The 13804-nt window shown below is 38.5% G+C and overlaps 1 protein-coding gene across 1 annotated transcript in view; it reads right to left on the bottom strand.

Moving 5' to 3' along the window:
- CNTNAP2 (contactin associated protein 2) overlaps positions 1–13367 on the bottom strand; it is a 1915008-nt gene extending 1901641 nt beyond the window's left edge. The window contains exon 1 of the mRNA XM_080666270.1: positions 12575–13367. Within this exon, the coding sequence (XP_080522396.1) occupies positions 12575–12671 (97 nt within the window). The 5' untranslated portion in view covers positions 12672–13367. The remainder of the gene's footprint in view (positions 1–12574) is intronic.
- Between the last annotated feature and the right edge of the window lie 437 nt (positions 13368–13804).

Raw genomic sequence — 13804 nt, 5'->3', positions numbered from 1 at the left:
TACAGACAAAATTTTTGTAACTAATATTATTTTAAAACTAGAGGCCTATTGCACGAAGACATTCGTGCAATAGGCCTTCCTTCCCTTGGCTTCCAGCACCGGTTTTCCTCCAGCACCCGGGACTCAGGCCTTCGCTCCAGCCAGAGTCTGCCTTCTTTGTATTTGCTGCAGGCTCCAGCCAGAGTCTGCTGTCTTCGTCTTCACTGCAGCAGGAGTGCTGCTCCTATAGATCCCTTCGCCACCCCCACCCTTCCTCTCATAGCAGGCGTCCTGGCCCACTTGCCCACTCCGTGCCTGGAGCAACTGGGTGGTCACCATCTTTGTCCTTCTAATTTGCATATTCCCTCCTGACTGGCTGGTGGGCGTAGCAGAGTGATGGTCAATTTGCATGTTTCTCTTTTATTAGTGTAGATTATATTACTTCTAAATACAATGCTTTTAGCTAGAAAAATAAAACTAAGAAAAAATATGTACTTGTTGCTACAATCTCACTATCTGCAGAACTAACCCATTTCAATTCAATTGAATTTATATAACACTACTTAGGTACCTAGGAATGTTATAGCGAAACTTGAAGGTATAAACTACAGTCTTTTTTCTTAATGGATATATTAATCTTTGAGAATTAATTATCTATCTATAAAAATAGTGGCTAAATTTTAAAATTGCATTTAATAGGATTTTATCATATATGTCTTCAAATATTTTATGGCAGTGGTTTTGGGAAAATATTAAGCTTTTAATACATAAAAGCCCAACTACAATTACTTACCAGAATTTACTAGGATATAAATTTTGCATCTGTATTAGAGAGAACTTGATAAAATTAAGAACTCTATGAAAATGAAACTGGTGAGCTTTACATTTTTTTATCATCTTTATGCTGTGAGAATTCCAGCAGAAAAGTAATTCACTAATTATATATAATAAATTCAATGCAATTAGTGCAGTTCCTAATATTATAAGAGATGTTTATTAAAGTCTAGCTCCTTTGATACAACCACACCCTTATATCTATTAATCTATGAACAAAATATAGGCTTTGCTTGTGTAAACTACGGGATAAAAGAAAAGGGACTAACTTGTGTTATCAGAAGGCAGGGCCAGGGTAATCAATGCAATGGATGTAACATTTAAAACAGACTTCACTGAACTGGCAGGCTTTAAAAAGGGAAAGACTGTATAGAATGGAGAATATTTTAAGGTTGATGCACAGAATGTATAAAGCTTCAAATGTAGAGATGGAGAGAGTTAAATTTAAATTATAAGCAAGTTGAATATGTGACTATTTTTGCATTTACAAAGAATATTTTTGTTATATTAAAAACTAGTATCCCTGCGCACGAATCCGTGCGCCAGTAGCTCTCTGCGGGGCCTGGCCACTCCACGCCCACTGCCCAGAGGCTCTCCGCGGCCCAGAGGCTCTCCAGGGTCCAGAGGCCCAACCGCAGCCAGGCATGGAACACTTGCCTTGTCGCCGCAGTGATGAAACAAGCATTCCGCCAGGCCGCTCATGTTGCCCACTCTCAGCGCCCCCCACAACCCCCGCAGGACTGGGGGACTCTGGCGGGGCTGAGAGGACTGGGCACCGCCATCTTGTGGCTATGGGTGCCACCATGTTTGCGACGAGTGATGGTTAATTTGCATATTACCCTTTTATTAAATAGTATAAAACCACCTGACATTTCTTGCCAACTTTGACAATATCAATGAATATGTTAGATTATGATATACTACAGATGTATATTATTATAAAGTTTCTCTACACCTACCTCTATCATTTACAAGATTTTTTGACACTAAGCACTCTATTTAAAGTACCTGTTAGGTACGATAAATATTTTGTTGATGTCTGTCTTTGATTTGTATTAATAAGATAGGCATTTCATTGCAACAACATGCTTTGTAGAGGGCAGTCATGCGTGGCTTTGAAGAAATCTAACCAACCATATGGCTTAAGTGAAGTACAGAAAATGCTGCAAAATAAAGCCATGTAGGAAAATGGTTAGAGAGGTTTTAGAACTTTCACAGTTTAGTTTCATTATTACCCTTGAAATGATAGATTAATATTCATATATAAATGATGATTTTTAAAAAAGTATCTGAGTTTTATCCATTACTTTTCTTCTATTGTCAACAATTTGGCATAATTTCTCATTCTAATGTCAGATAATTAAAAATGACTTACATTACTTCTTGTAGATTCATGTAGCAAAGAAACTGCTTAGTACTTTCTTAGTATTTTGCCTGTGATTACACCAAATTGCCGCAGGGAGGTGATGCTACCTCCAATCTGCTCCAAAGTTTGAGGCTTGAACTACAAATGAGTTTTTCTTACATCAGATAAATAGATAAAGTAGAAAAAGACATTCCGAAAGGAGAGAACAGAATGTAAGGAGGCGTAAGAAAAACACAATAAAAAACAACATGTTGCACTGTAGAAACTACAAGAATTTCAGTATGGGGCGCAAATGTTGGGTTAGGGAGCAATGACATCAAAGGGACAGGGAAGAAGCAGAGAAGTGGAGAACCATGACAAGAACTGTGTTTTAGAAAAGTATTTCTGGCATAGATATTGATGTTAAAGAATGATTAAAAGCAGAGGTGTTCTCTGAATCTACTAAATTAATGCCTCGAGGGAAACACTGAAAATCATAACTAGAGCTGTGGTGATGGGAATGGAGAGTAGGGAATAGATACAAGAAATATTCAAGCCTTAGAAATAATAATTATTTTTGAGACAAATATTTTCCCACTGCCATTAAAGCAAGTTTTCCTAACAACAAGACTTTCAAGAAAAGCTTGATGGTTTAGGCATTACACAAAATTGTTACTCAAAACAATGGTTATAGATTACACAGGGATTATCTTTTAACCCTAGTGAGGGCAATGATGTTAGTTTGTGATACAGACTAAAAAGTGTCCTGAGGACCAGTTTAAAATAGCTTTTAGCTGTATCTGACAAGGCATTTTAATATTTTAGTATTAAGTATTTTACACAGCTTTAAATAAGTGTTTTCACCACATGGCTGTTAAATATATGTGAAAGATAGAATTACATGGCAAAATCACTTTATTATGAAAAGGAAGAATGCAAGTGCCATTGTATGTACTATTTTATGATATTACTATCATTAAAATAAATTGTGTTTATCTGTTTATGTCAAATATATATTTTCCTTTTTACAAATATAATTTTAAAGTCATCATAATATATAACAATTTGATTAAGAAACAAGTAAATAAAAAATAAACAGTATAATGTTTTTCCCCCCTATAATGCTATATGAGAATCAATTAATTCTTAAAACATTGCCTAGAAGCAAGGTGAAACTCAGTATCAGAGAAATGGAAGTTCAGTGACATACTATTTCATACTCAGCCAGGAGTGCCGTGGTTAAGAACACAGTTCTGTTGGAATAGATCATACTTCTAACCTGGGCAAAATCTATTTAACTTCTCTGCTTGAGTTTCTTCATCTGCAAACTGGGAAGTTGTTATAAGGAATAAATGAGTTAATACATCTAAAGAGTAGTGCCTGATCTGGAGTCAACACTCAACAAATATTAGCTATTTATACCAATTAGCAAACAAACAAACAAACAACAACAAATTTAAAAGCATAACAATGTCTGTTGCTGCATGGTTATGGAATAAAACATTTTTGTTGCTGCTGAAAATGTAAGTCACTATAAATCTGAGGAACTCAATGAGGAAACATCTATTAAAGAAAAAGCATATACGTTATTTTCAATATTCTTTTCATGTGAGAACATCTAATAATAACCAAGTAATTTAAATAACAGTGAGTGAATTTTATCACTAACCAAAAGTTAGCTGAAAATTTTCTGGTGATGGTGTTATAGTATATTTGATAGGGTAAATTTGATAAGATTATATAGGGTGTCCCCCCATAATGCATACATACTTTAAGAGCTGATAATTCACTTAATTTTCACTCCTTTTCAAGTTTAACTGATTTAAAATAATGGGTGAAGCCAGACTGAGTTTTGAACAAAGAAAATTCATCTTAAAGTGACACTAGACTTTCTATGGGAATACATAAAAGATAAAATTTATGGTACAAAACCAGCAACAGTCCACGAATTGAGGGCACACAAATATTGAACAAAATGATTATATATGTGTATATATATATATATATATATATACATATACATACACATATATATGTGTGTGTATGTGTATATATATATATATATATATATGTATATATATATATATATACTTTATTGATTTTTTTACAGAGAGGAAGGAAGAGGGATAGAGAGTTAGAAACATCAACGAGAGAGAAACATTGATCAGCTGCCACCTGAACACTTCCTACTGGGGATGCGCCTGCAACCAAGGTACATGCCCTTGACTGGAATTGAACCTGGGATCCTTCAGTCTGCAGGCCAACGCTCTATCCACTGAGCCAAACCGGTTAGGGCTGAACAAAACGATTCTTGATGTCTGCGATTCCATTGCTTCATGTTATCAGCAGCATGGACCAGAGCAGTCATCAGTTTAAAAACAGGCATTGACAAAAAAATTATTCATTTCTGTAGAATCTTTTAAATTTTAAAATGAACTGTTTGTTAATAGACACTGACTTTATAATGATTCAAACTGTGTATACATTTTGGGGGACACCCTGTATATAGTTGCATGGTGTACTGTGTAGAGGAGTTTTTGATTCTGTGGCTATATTCAGATGCACTGAGAAAAAAAAAAAAAAGCCATTACAAATTAGCAACATGTGCTTTGATGGTAGCATCAAACTTATGTGCTTGTGGCTATGGGCACAAAAGGAGAAAAAAAAAAGCCAGGTCACATTTTCTCAGACTGCTTGACATTGAAAACATTAACCTAGTAGCATATTCATTTAATCATCTAAAATTGACATTCATATATGTTTGGTTGAACCAAAAATGCTTCAAATACACTTTTTACATCTATAAATTTAGACTTAAAATTTATTAGCAATTAAGTAGGTTAATGCAGCTTAGGTCATTGTTAGTGTGTATTTAGTAAATTTTAAACAAGTAACACCCCTAAAATATGATAAAATTTGCCACGAAACATAATTTAGGCTGAAATTTTTCATATAGTTCTTCTGTTTATATATTTTGTCCAATATCTGATAAAGATATATAGAGTATATAAAGAAAAACACTGACTTATAAATTTGCTTAATAATTTGATTTCCGTAAAGTGTGACTGTCCAGTAAAATGAGTTACAGAGTGATATAATTTAATGAACATATGTTTTATCTTGAGTTCAAAATAACCATTGGAGTCCATATAACTTAAAATAATCAATAAGTACCTTTTGTTTTAAGAGACTATTCTTAGTAGTAAACACATTATTTTCTTTGGCAAATCATGGTATCTCACTGCCAAAGTTGTCTTATTAATTCAGAGTATATGTATTTACTTTTTCCATGTATTCCTTTGAAATAATACTACAATCAAATGACATGATGGCATTATAATGGCAGTAGAAAATTAGGAGTCAAATAAATATTTTTCTTTTTACATATTCTTTTTCAAAATGATATCTAATGCATAGAAGTGAGCAATCCTTGCTGAATTTGATTAAACTTTACATAACTTGATTCCAGTATAACTGCACCACACATCACAGATTCAGCGAACCTGACAGTGTGAAGCCACACCACCATGGCCGTTTTGTCTGATCCACGTTCCCGGACAGCCAAGACACCAGCCCAGTGCAAACAAAGCAGGGGTGATGGGCTGGCAACGGGGAGTAGAAACCTTATAGATGTCCGGGGATATGTTTTTCCTGGGAAAAGTATTCATGGGACTAATTTTACCTCCTCCCTGAACATGAAAACATTAAAGAATGTATCACTATGTATGTTTGTGAGGGTATTTCCAACAAACGTAAGTCATAAGGAAAATGTAGAATATGGCCCTCAGGAGCTCTTCCGTATTTCTTTCCCACTTTTGCAGTGTGCCGAGAATATATCTGCAGCAAGCAAGCTCAGAGTCAACCAATACATCTTTATTTCCAGATTTCCTACTATCAGGGGAGGTTTAAAAATCTGGAGTGCTATAAAAAAAATCAGTTACTTCAAGCTGTTGTTATGAATAGTCTACCGCAAAAATGGACTAAATAAAGAGTTTAACAAGATCTTTTTCAAAATTTACAATTGGGAAAATTAACATTGTTTTCAAAGTGCATATGACTCATTTTTTAGGAGAATAATTGACTCAAAATATCTAACTCTTCTTAATTGTACAGAAGGGGCAAGAACATGAAGTAACTTCCAGCTCCAGGCATGTCAAATTCCTGTGATACTTAAATGGATGAGATGGAACTGAATGTGTTAGCCTTTAAAGTCTGTAACCAAGATGTATTTAAATTGGTAATGTTATTGACCATAGATAAAGCAATTGTATTCTGTTTTTCTAAAAAAAAATCCTATCACTAACAGGACCATTCAGAAATATGGATGAATGGATGAATGAATAAATGAATAAATGAATGAATAAATGAATGCATGAATAGGAGGGTTTTTACAGATCATAATTAGAGAAAGTCCAATTCCCCAACTGAACATCAGAGGTGAACAAAACAACTATTTTAAAAATATATTTTTTTATTAATTTCAGAGAGGAAGGGAGAGGAAGAGATAGAAACCTCAAAGATAAAAGAGAATTATTGATAGGCTGCTGCCTGCACATACCCCACTGGGGATCAAGCTTGGCGGCCTCCTGTACACCCCACACTGGGGATCAAGCCTGGAACCCCAGCATGTGCTCTGACCAGGAATTAAACCGTGACCTCCTGGTTCACAGGTTGATGCTCAACCACTGAGACACACCAACTGGGCCAACTTTTATTTTGTTGCTGGTTTTTAACATATACAAAAATTTCCTCATGTTCATTTAGTTCAGTACTAAGTTAATTATTGGCAATCCTATCTGATAAAAGAGTAATATGCAAATTGACCATCACTCCAACACACAAGATGGCTGCCCCCATGTGGTCAAAGATCCTGCCCCCATGTGGACACAAGATGGCCACCACAAGATGGCCAGCAGGGGAGGGCAGTTGGGAGGAACCAGGCCTGCAAGGGAGGGCAGTTAGGGATGATCAGGCTGGCAGGGGAGCAGTTAGGCATCAATCTGGCCAGCAGGGGAGTGGTTAGGGAGTGATCAGGCTGGCAGGCAGAAGTGATTAGGGGCAATCAGGAAGGCAGGCAGGTGAGCAGTTGGGAGCCAGCAGTCCTGGATTGTGAGAGGGATGTCCGACTGCCCGTTTAGGCCCGATCCTGGTAGGGCAGTCGGACATCCCTCGAGATGTCCCAGATTGGAGAGGGTGCAGGCTGGGCTGAGGGACACCCCCACCCCCCCGGGCACGAATTTTGTGCACCGGGCCTCTAGTTTTAATATATCTGGGTGTGATAGGATACACTAACTAGTACTCCCACCTCTGCCTGAGTATTAGATTAGAAACAAAGTCACAGGCGGAGAGAAATGTGACCCCTTAAATAATATTTACAGATACAGGGGAGTATGGCTTAAATGTATGGCAACAATTGGATGCATTAACTTTAATTCTGAAAATTAGCAGACTTTCTAGCCATAGCAAGAACCAAAGGTTCCTTATCCTATCACATAAATCCTTGCAGAGGCATAGCCTACTCCTATATATCTTTCAGCAGAATCTATACCTTATGCAGGCAGCCTGGAAGGAAGAAGGAGGAGCTCAGTACATTAGCTACTTGACCATGTTAGGTCAGTCACTCTGCCTAACATGGGAAGGAATGAGTGAACTGTAGAGATAGAGGCTAAGAGAGTTGCAAATGGAGTTTCCGCCTCATAAAGGAAACAGGATAGAGCAAGAGGTGCCACTTCCACATCCCAACAACATCTGTAGTTGGTCAAGCTATCACATACAGGTTCTAAAGACCCCAGGACATGGAAGATCCAGTGTGTTAACTGATCACTGCTGAGAAGTATTCTCTTTTAAGTTTCTCACTTGAAAAGTTAAAGGCTATGTGAAGATCATTCCATGACTATTCTTGCACATTAAAATGTCAAAATTAAGCACATAATTCCTTCCAAATGCCAATCATTAAATGATTATAGAAATATACCTTATGTTTTAACATCTACTTAGCTTAAAATATGTATTCTTTAGAAACACTGATAACATTCAATGTCAACTACTTATGTAGATGTAAGTATAGCATTGGCTTTATTTCCATAACATTGTAGTTTTGATGTTAAAATTATGTACTCTGTTGAACTTTGCAAGTAGCAATAAATGATAAAGCACTTCTCTAAAAGATTAGATATAGGAAATTTCTGAAATTACATGTTTTATTTCTTCAACTTAGTAGCATCAATCACTGCCCAGATAACATGAAGTTGGTTCTCCAGATGTTCAACATTTTTAAGAAAATAACACACTAGAAAAAATAGGAATTTCTAAGCCTAGAATCTCTCCTTACTCTGTACAAATAATACTGAGTTTTAAAAGAGAAGCAAGACAAGGGGGAACTACAGCAAATTCCTTTTATGTTTTAATCATAAAAACAATACATCAGAAATGGAGACTTAATAGTTCAGCCTTAAAGACTTATTATTCAGATTTTCTCTGGAAGAATCTACTAATTAAAACAAGTGATTTAAAAATCTCAGAGAAGTAAGAGAACTTCAAACACACTGACAATTAAAATAGAAAAAATAAATTCGAAATCTAATTTTTAAAATATGATATGCATCAAACAACTTTGATGTTAGTTGTCATCTGAAAAGGATATGTTGTCTGTTTGAAATGGTATAAAGGTTAATGAAAGCCTATATTGAATTGTGAATTCTTTTTTTGTAACCCAATTTTATCATAGATTGGTGTTAAAGGAGTAAAACTTGGACAAAGGTTCCTGTTTCCTGAATATCTGTGCTGATAATGAAATCAGGGTTATACATTTCTCTATAAAAGGTAAAATAACATTTCTTATTATTACTTTACATTAAGTAAATAATGTATTACCTCTTATCAACCAATACATTTTGCCGGCCTATTGCACTTTTTTATTTAAATTAATTCTATTAAGACAATGTTATTGTGTTAATTTAATTTATTACAATGTAAATTCAAATGAAATAAATTAAATTAATTTTATTAAGACTATGTTCAAGCTCAATGTAAATCAGTAGTATTTCCTTTTATATTTACTATATACTTTATACTTAATTTCACTATTTGAAAGATACCACTTGTAGGGTGTTATATAAATTGAAGAAAAAGAAAATAGGCCAATATGCTGTGGTTTTGATATTGTTATATTACTTGAAGTAATTGCTCATAAAAAGACTTATCTATGAACTTGTAGGCAAGTTAGACTCCTTGAAAGACATGTCAGAAAATATGTAAATATTTTACATACAATAAATATATAACATAATCCTATATTAATAATATTATGTATTTGTATATTATATAACATGCATTTAAAGGATTTACCAAATATTTACCTACATATGCTAGTACATACAGATATTGATATATGCTTGTATATGTAAAAACATATTTGTTAAAAAGTGTTTGATCAATTGAAGACACACTTCATAAATGTGATAGTAATTGAAATTATACTTTAATGGGTATACAAAATAATGTAAAGTGACCTTTATCAGAAAGTACTATTTAAACCAAAATTAATATGCTTTGGGAATAAATTAAATTCATAAAATGCTGCCTCAAACTCCTCATCATTTAGAACTGCACTATCAGGGTCTTTCAAATATATTCAAATAAATGCAACTCCCTAAGAGAAAACAGTCTACTTAAACTTTACATATGTGACCTATACATGTATATTTATAAGGAAGGAAAATTATATAATTCCATCAGCTCAGCATCAGCTTTTTTTCACTATCTGTCAGGAAATTAGACTCTTTCTACTTAATCCTAGAGATGAGCTTATGTAAAGTTATCTTAGACTGATTGTAAGAAACATAGTATCAAGATATGGCCCTTGTGGCTCAGTTGGTTGAGCTTAGTCCCATGCACTGAGAGATCCCCAGTTTGATTCCCTGTCAGGGCATATGCCTGGGTTTAGGGTTTGATCCCCACTAGGGGGCGTGTAGGAGGCAGCTGATGGACGTTACCGTCTCTCTCTCCCTCCCTCTAGTCCTCTTAAAAAAATCAATAATAAAAAACATATTTAAAAAGCATAGTATCAACAATAATATGCTCTTCAATATAACAGAAAAAAAGAAGTAAGCCAAAGGCAAATATACTAGTATATTTGAAATGGTATTGAAATGAAAGAATATGTAACGTATCTTCTAAAAATGTCCATCATATTAAAAAGTTATTTGAGGACAGAAAGTTTTAGCACTGTCATCATATTTTGAAATGTGTACCAAATAAAAAAGTTACTTTTTTATTTTCATGATACTTTTTATCTTGTGATGACCTCTCCTGGTTGAGTTGTTCATTATCATAGTTATCATTTTTTCCCTCTTGAATGTTTTCAGTATTAAGAATATAACTCTCCTTCCTCTTCGGAAGAATTGTATATGAGTACAATTTTTCATAAAGTGTAAAATGTAAATTTAAAGTACTGAACACATGAAGTTCATTGTAATCATTCAAGCCTATATCACTCATTATTTAATTCATTTCCAGGATTTGAGGCAACTTTGGGTTTGGGTGACACAATTTAAATTAAAATGAAGTGAAAAGTCATCTTAATTAGGCCATTAAGTACATTTTTAAACAATGAAATATAATAGCTCAATAAATATATTTTAATAATCAAACATAACATTCATTATCTTAAAAGTAATGGTCTGTGCTCTTCCCTAGCTCCAGTTTCTAACTAAGGTGGAAAAACGAAGAATATATTTCTGAAATAACAACTTTTCCATTCTTTCCCAATGGCTGCATTTGTGCCAGGCTTGACACATGACAAGTCTTTCAGATTCATCCATTACAACTAAGGTGTACAGAAAGATGAAATACAGAAGTCAGGCAAAACCCTTGTTTGAGCGCCTTCAGTCAGTGAATGAAATAAACTTTCTTCATAATAACTTTATTTTCTTAGAAAAGTGGCAGTTAGTTCTATATCAACAGACCTTGAAGTAGAAACAGATTTCATCAAAATTATTTCCTCAGGATATAGTCAGATATTTATGTAAATATTAATGCCAAGCATTATATTTTCACAATTTTTGTTTCAACCTATTAAATTGACATAAAACATTAATAATATATCACGTTTTAGGTTTAATCTGTTTTTTGAAGAATAAAACACACCCATAAAATATTTTTCAAGTTCATTATAAACTGCCATTTAGTGGCTTCCATATCTTTCAGTGCAAGAAAAGCAAAGAAAATACTGTCTGGTAAAATATCTCAAAGCCAATGCTGGTTCATCATATGATATTGTTATGCAGTAGATTCTTTAGCACACCTTACAAAGTCCTTTTCAATACTTATTCTTACTCATATGTACACCCCAGAAGAAGAACATTGATATAACACATAGAAACACAGGTGCATTAATGCATCCCAGGATAACTTCCCATAGGATTAATTCTGGAAAACACTGAACTTTTTTTTTAAATGGAAAACATTATTCAGCTTTCATGATTAACACCTTGCTCATTCTCAGAAACAAGTCTGTGCGTATGAACTTTACCCTAAGATTGCTATAGGCGACCTTAGTCGTGTTTAACTCTTTCTGAACCAAGAAGCCGCCATGCACTGCTAAAGCAATGCAGAAGATGGGGTGGAATCCTCTATGTCTTTCTAAGCTCATGAAAACATGAGCAATTTTTTAAGCTGGCAAAAACACACAGGGGTAAACACACGGAACAGCATCGTTTTCCTGAGAACTTGAAATCTGTTCATTACTACATTACTGGTGTTTTGCACTGACTGTCCCAAGTCCTGGACTGCATTACCTCAAACAGCCAAAGAACGTAAGCAATTTCCGTGAGAATATTGGATCCACTGTCTCCATTTTAATAAGCAAGTACTAAATGGTCACTAACTTCTTGGGGTGGGTGGGCGGCAGGTTTAAAGACAAGTCCATAGGTGTCCAAACTGCTCAAAATGTGCTCCTCTTTCAACCCCAAGTACGTGCTCATTTAAGTTGAAACCATAAATAAAAATAAGAAACTTATTTCTGCCATAGTCGTCACTTTCCAGCCACTGACCTACCGAAGCAAAATGCCATGAACTTCCTCTACACACACAGCCACTCCGAAGTGGATGAACAACTCCCGAGAAGCCGTCATCTACACGAATCACTCTAACCAAGCAGTTGCCAACCCATCTCCAAGACCAGGCACAACTTTCCAGAAACATCTCCAGCGTCACAACCCTGGGCCCCGCACCCAGGAGCGCTGGGCTTGGAGTTTGCCTGCTGCAGTGCCTGCAAGTGCGTGACAGCGGAGACACGCACCCAAACCCGGGGCGAGCACCGCGAATGCACCTGGGAGAGGGCACCGGCCAGGGTGGCACATCAATGCGGCAGGGACGCGGCTCCGGCGCGGAGCGAGCTGGAAGGAGGGTACTTACGGGACGCGGAGGGGGCCGTCCAGGCTCTGCAGAGGACGCAGCTGACGAGCCCGAGCCACAGCACTGCCCCGCAGCCCGCTCGCCGCGCCGACAGCATCCTTCGCCTCCCGGCTCGCGGTGCTCCAGAAGCTCGCAACGGAGGGGCGCCGTCCCACTCTTCGGGGGGTTCTCCCAGGGTGTCGGGCTGTCCTCAGACCCCTGCGCACGCCCAGCGCCTCCCGCCGCCGCCTCTCGGCCACTCCGCCCCGCCAGGCTCCAGTCCTGCCAGTTCCGAGCAGCAGGGAGTCGCGGCTCTCCTCAGGCGCGTGGGGCTGGCCTTTGCGCGGCGCCCGAGAAATGCCAGGGGGAAGAAATTCAACCCGAGAAAGAAAGGGAGGGGGAGCCGAGGAGGGACACCTACCCCGCCCTCTACCTCCGAAGGGGGAGAAATAAATGACCAGAGGACGGGAGGCAAATCCGAAGAGTGCAGGATGCCGGAGAACAGGGGTGCGCGCCGGGGACTGAGGGGCAGCTGCGGGTGGCACTGCGAGCCAGCGCGCCCCTGGCCGCTGGGCAGCGGGACTCCGAGGGGTGGCAGGCGCCCGTAGCTCGGCTCACTTGGAGAGACGGGCCGGGGACGCAGCCGGCGGCGCGGCGCACGCACGGCCTCAGCGCGGCGCGGCGCGGGGTAGCATCTCCCGGCGGAGCAGCCGAGCAGCAGCGGGCGGAGTGCTGGAGACGCCGCCAGCAGCGCCTGCAAACCCGGCGGCGGGCTAGGCGGGGAGCCCTCCCTCCTCCTCGCCGCTCCAGTCTCCTCCCAGGCTCCTCCTCCTCCTCCTGCCCCTCCCGCCCCTCAGCGTCCCCCCCTCCCCCCCACCCCCAGCCAGCAGAGCCCTTCTGCCCAGCTCTCGCCGCGTTGGCCAGCAGACAGGAGCTGACACCCAAGGGCCCGGGCGCCCTCGGTCGAGGCGGGGGCCCAGGTAGGAGCCGCGTGCCGCTCCCCCGGTGGGAGGCGATGCTGAAGTTGGGAATTTGCTGGGTAGTCTTGGCACCCTGGCTGCCCCCACCCCAGCCCCGGGAAGCAGAATCCCTTCGCTGGGGCGCCTTCCCTTTGACTTCCCTCCTCCCCTTCTCATAGAGATGGTACAGGCTCCCCGGCCTCTGGCCCCCTGGGATTCACTATCAGGCGCCCGTCGGGCAGGTCTTCTAACGGTCCTAACACCAAGTGATGGAGCTGAGCCTCCCGAAAGG

The sequence above is a fragment of the Plecotus auritus genome, assembly GCF_963455305.1.
Source record: "Plecotus auritus genome assembly, chromosome: 4".
In the NCBI taxonomy this organism is placed as follows: Eukaryota; Metazoa; Chordata; class Mammalia; order Chiroptera; family Vespertilionidae; genus Plecotus; species Plecotus auritus.
Note: the sequence above shows the minus strand (reverse complement) of the source record. Positions and strands in the feature narration are given on the sequence as shown.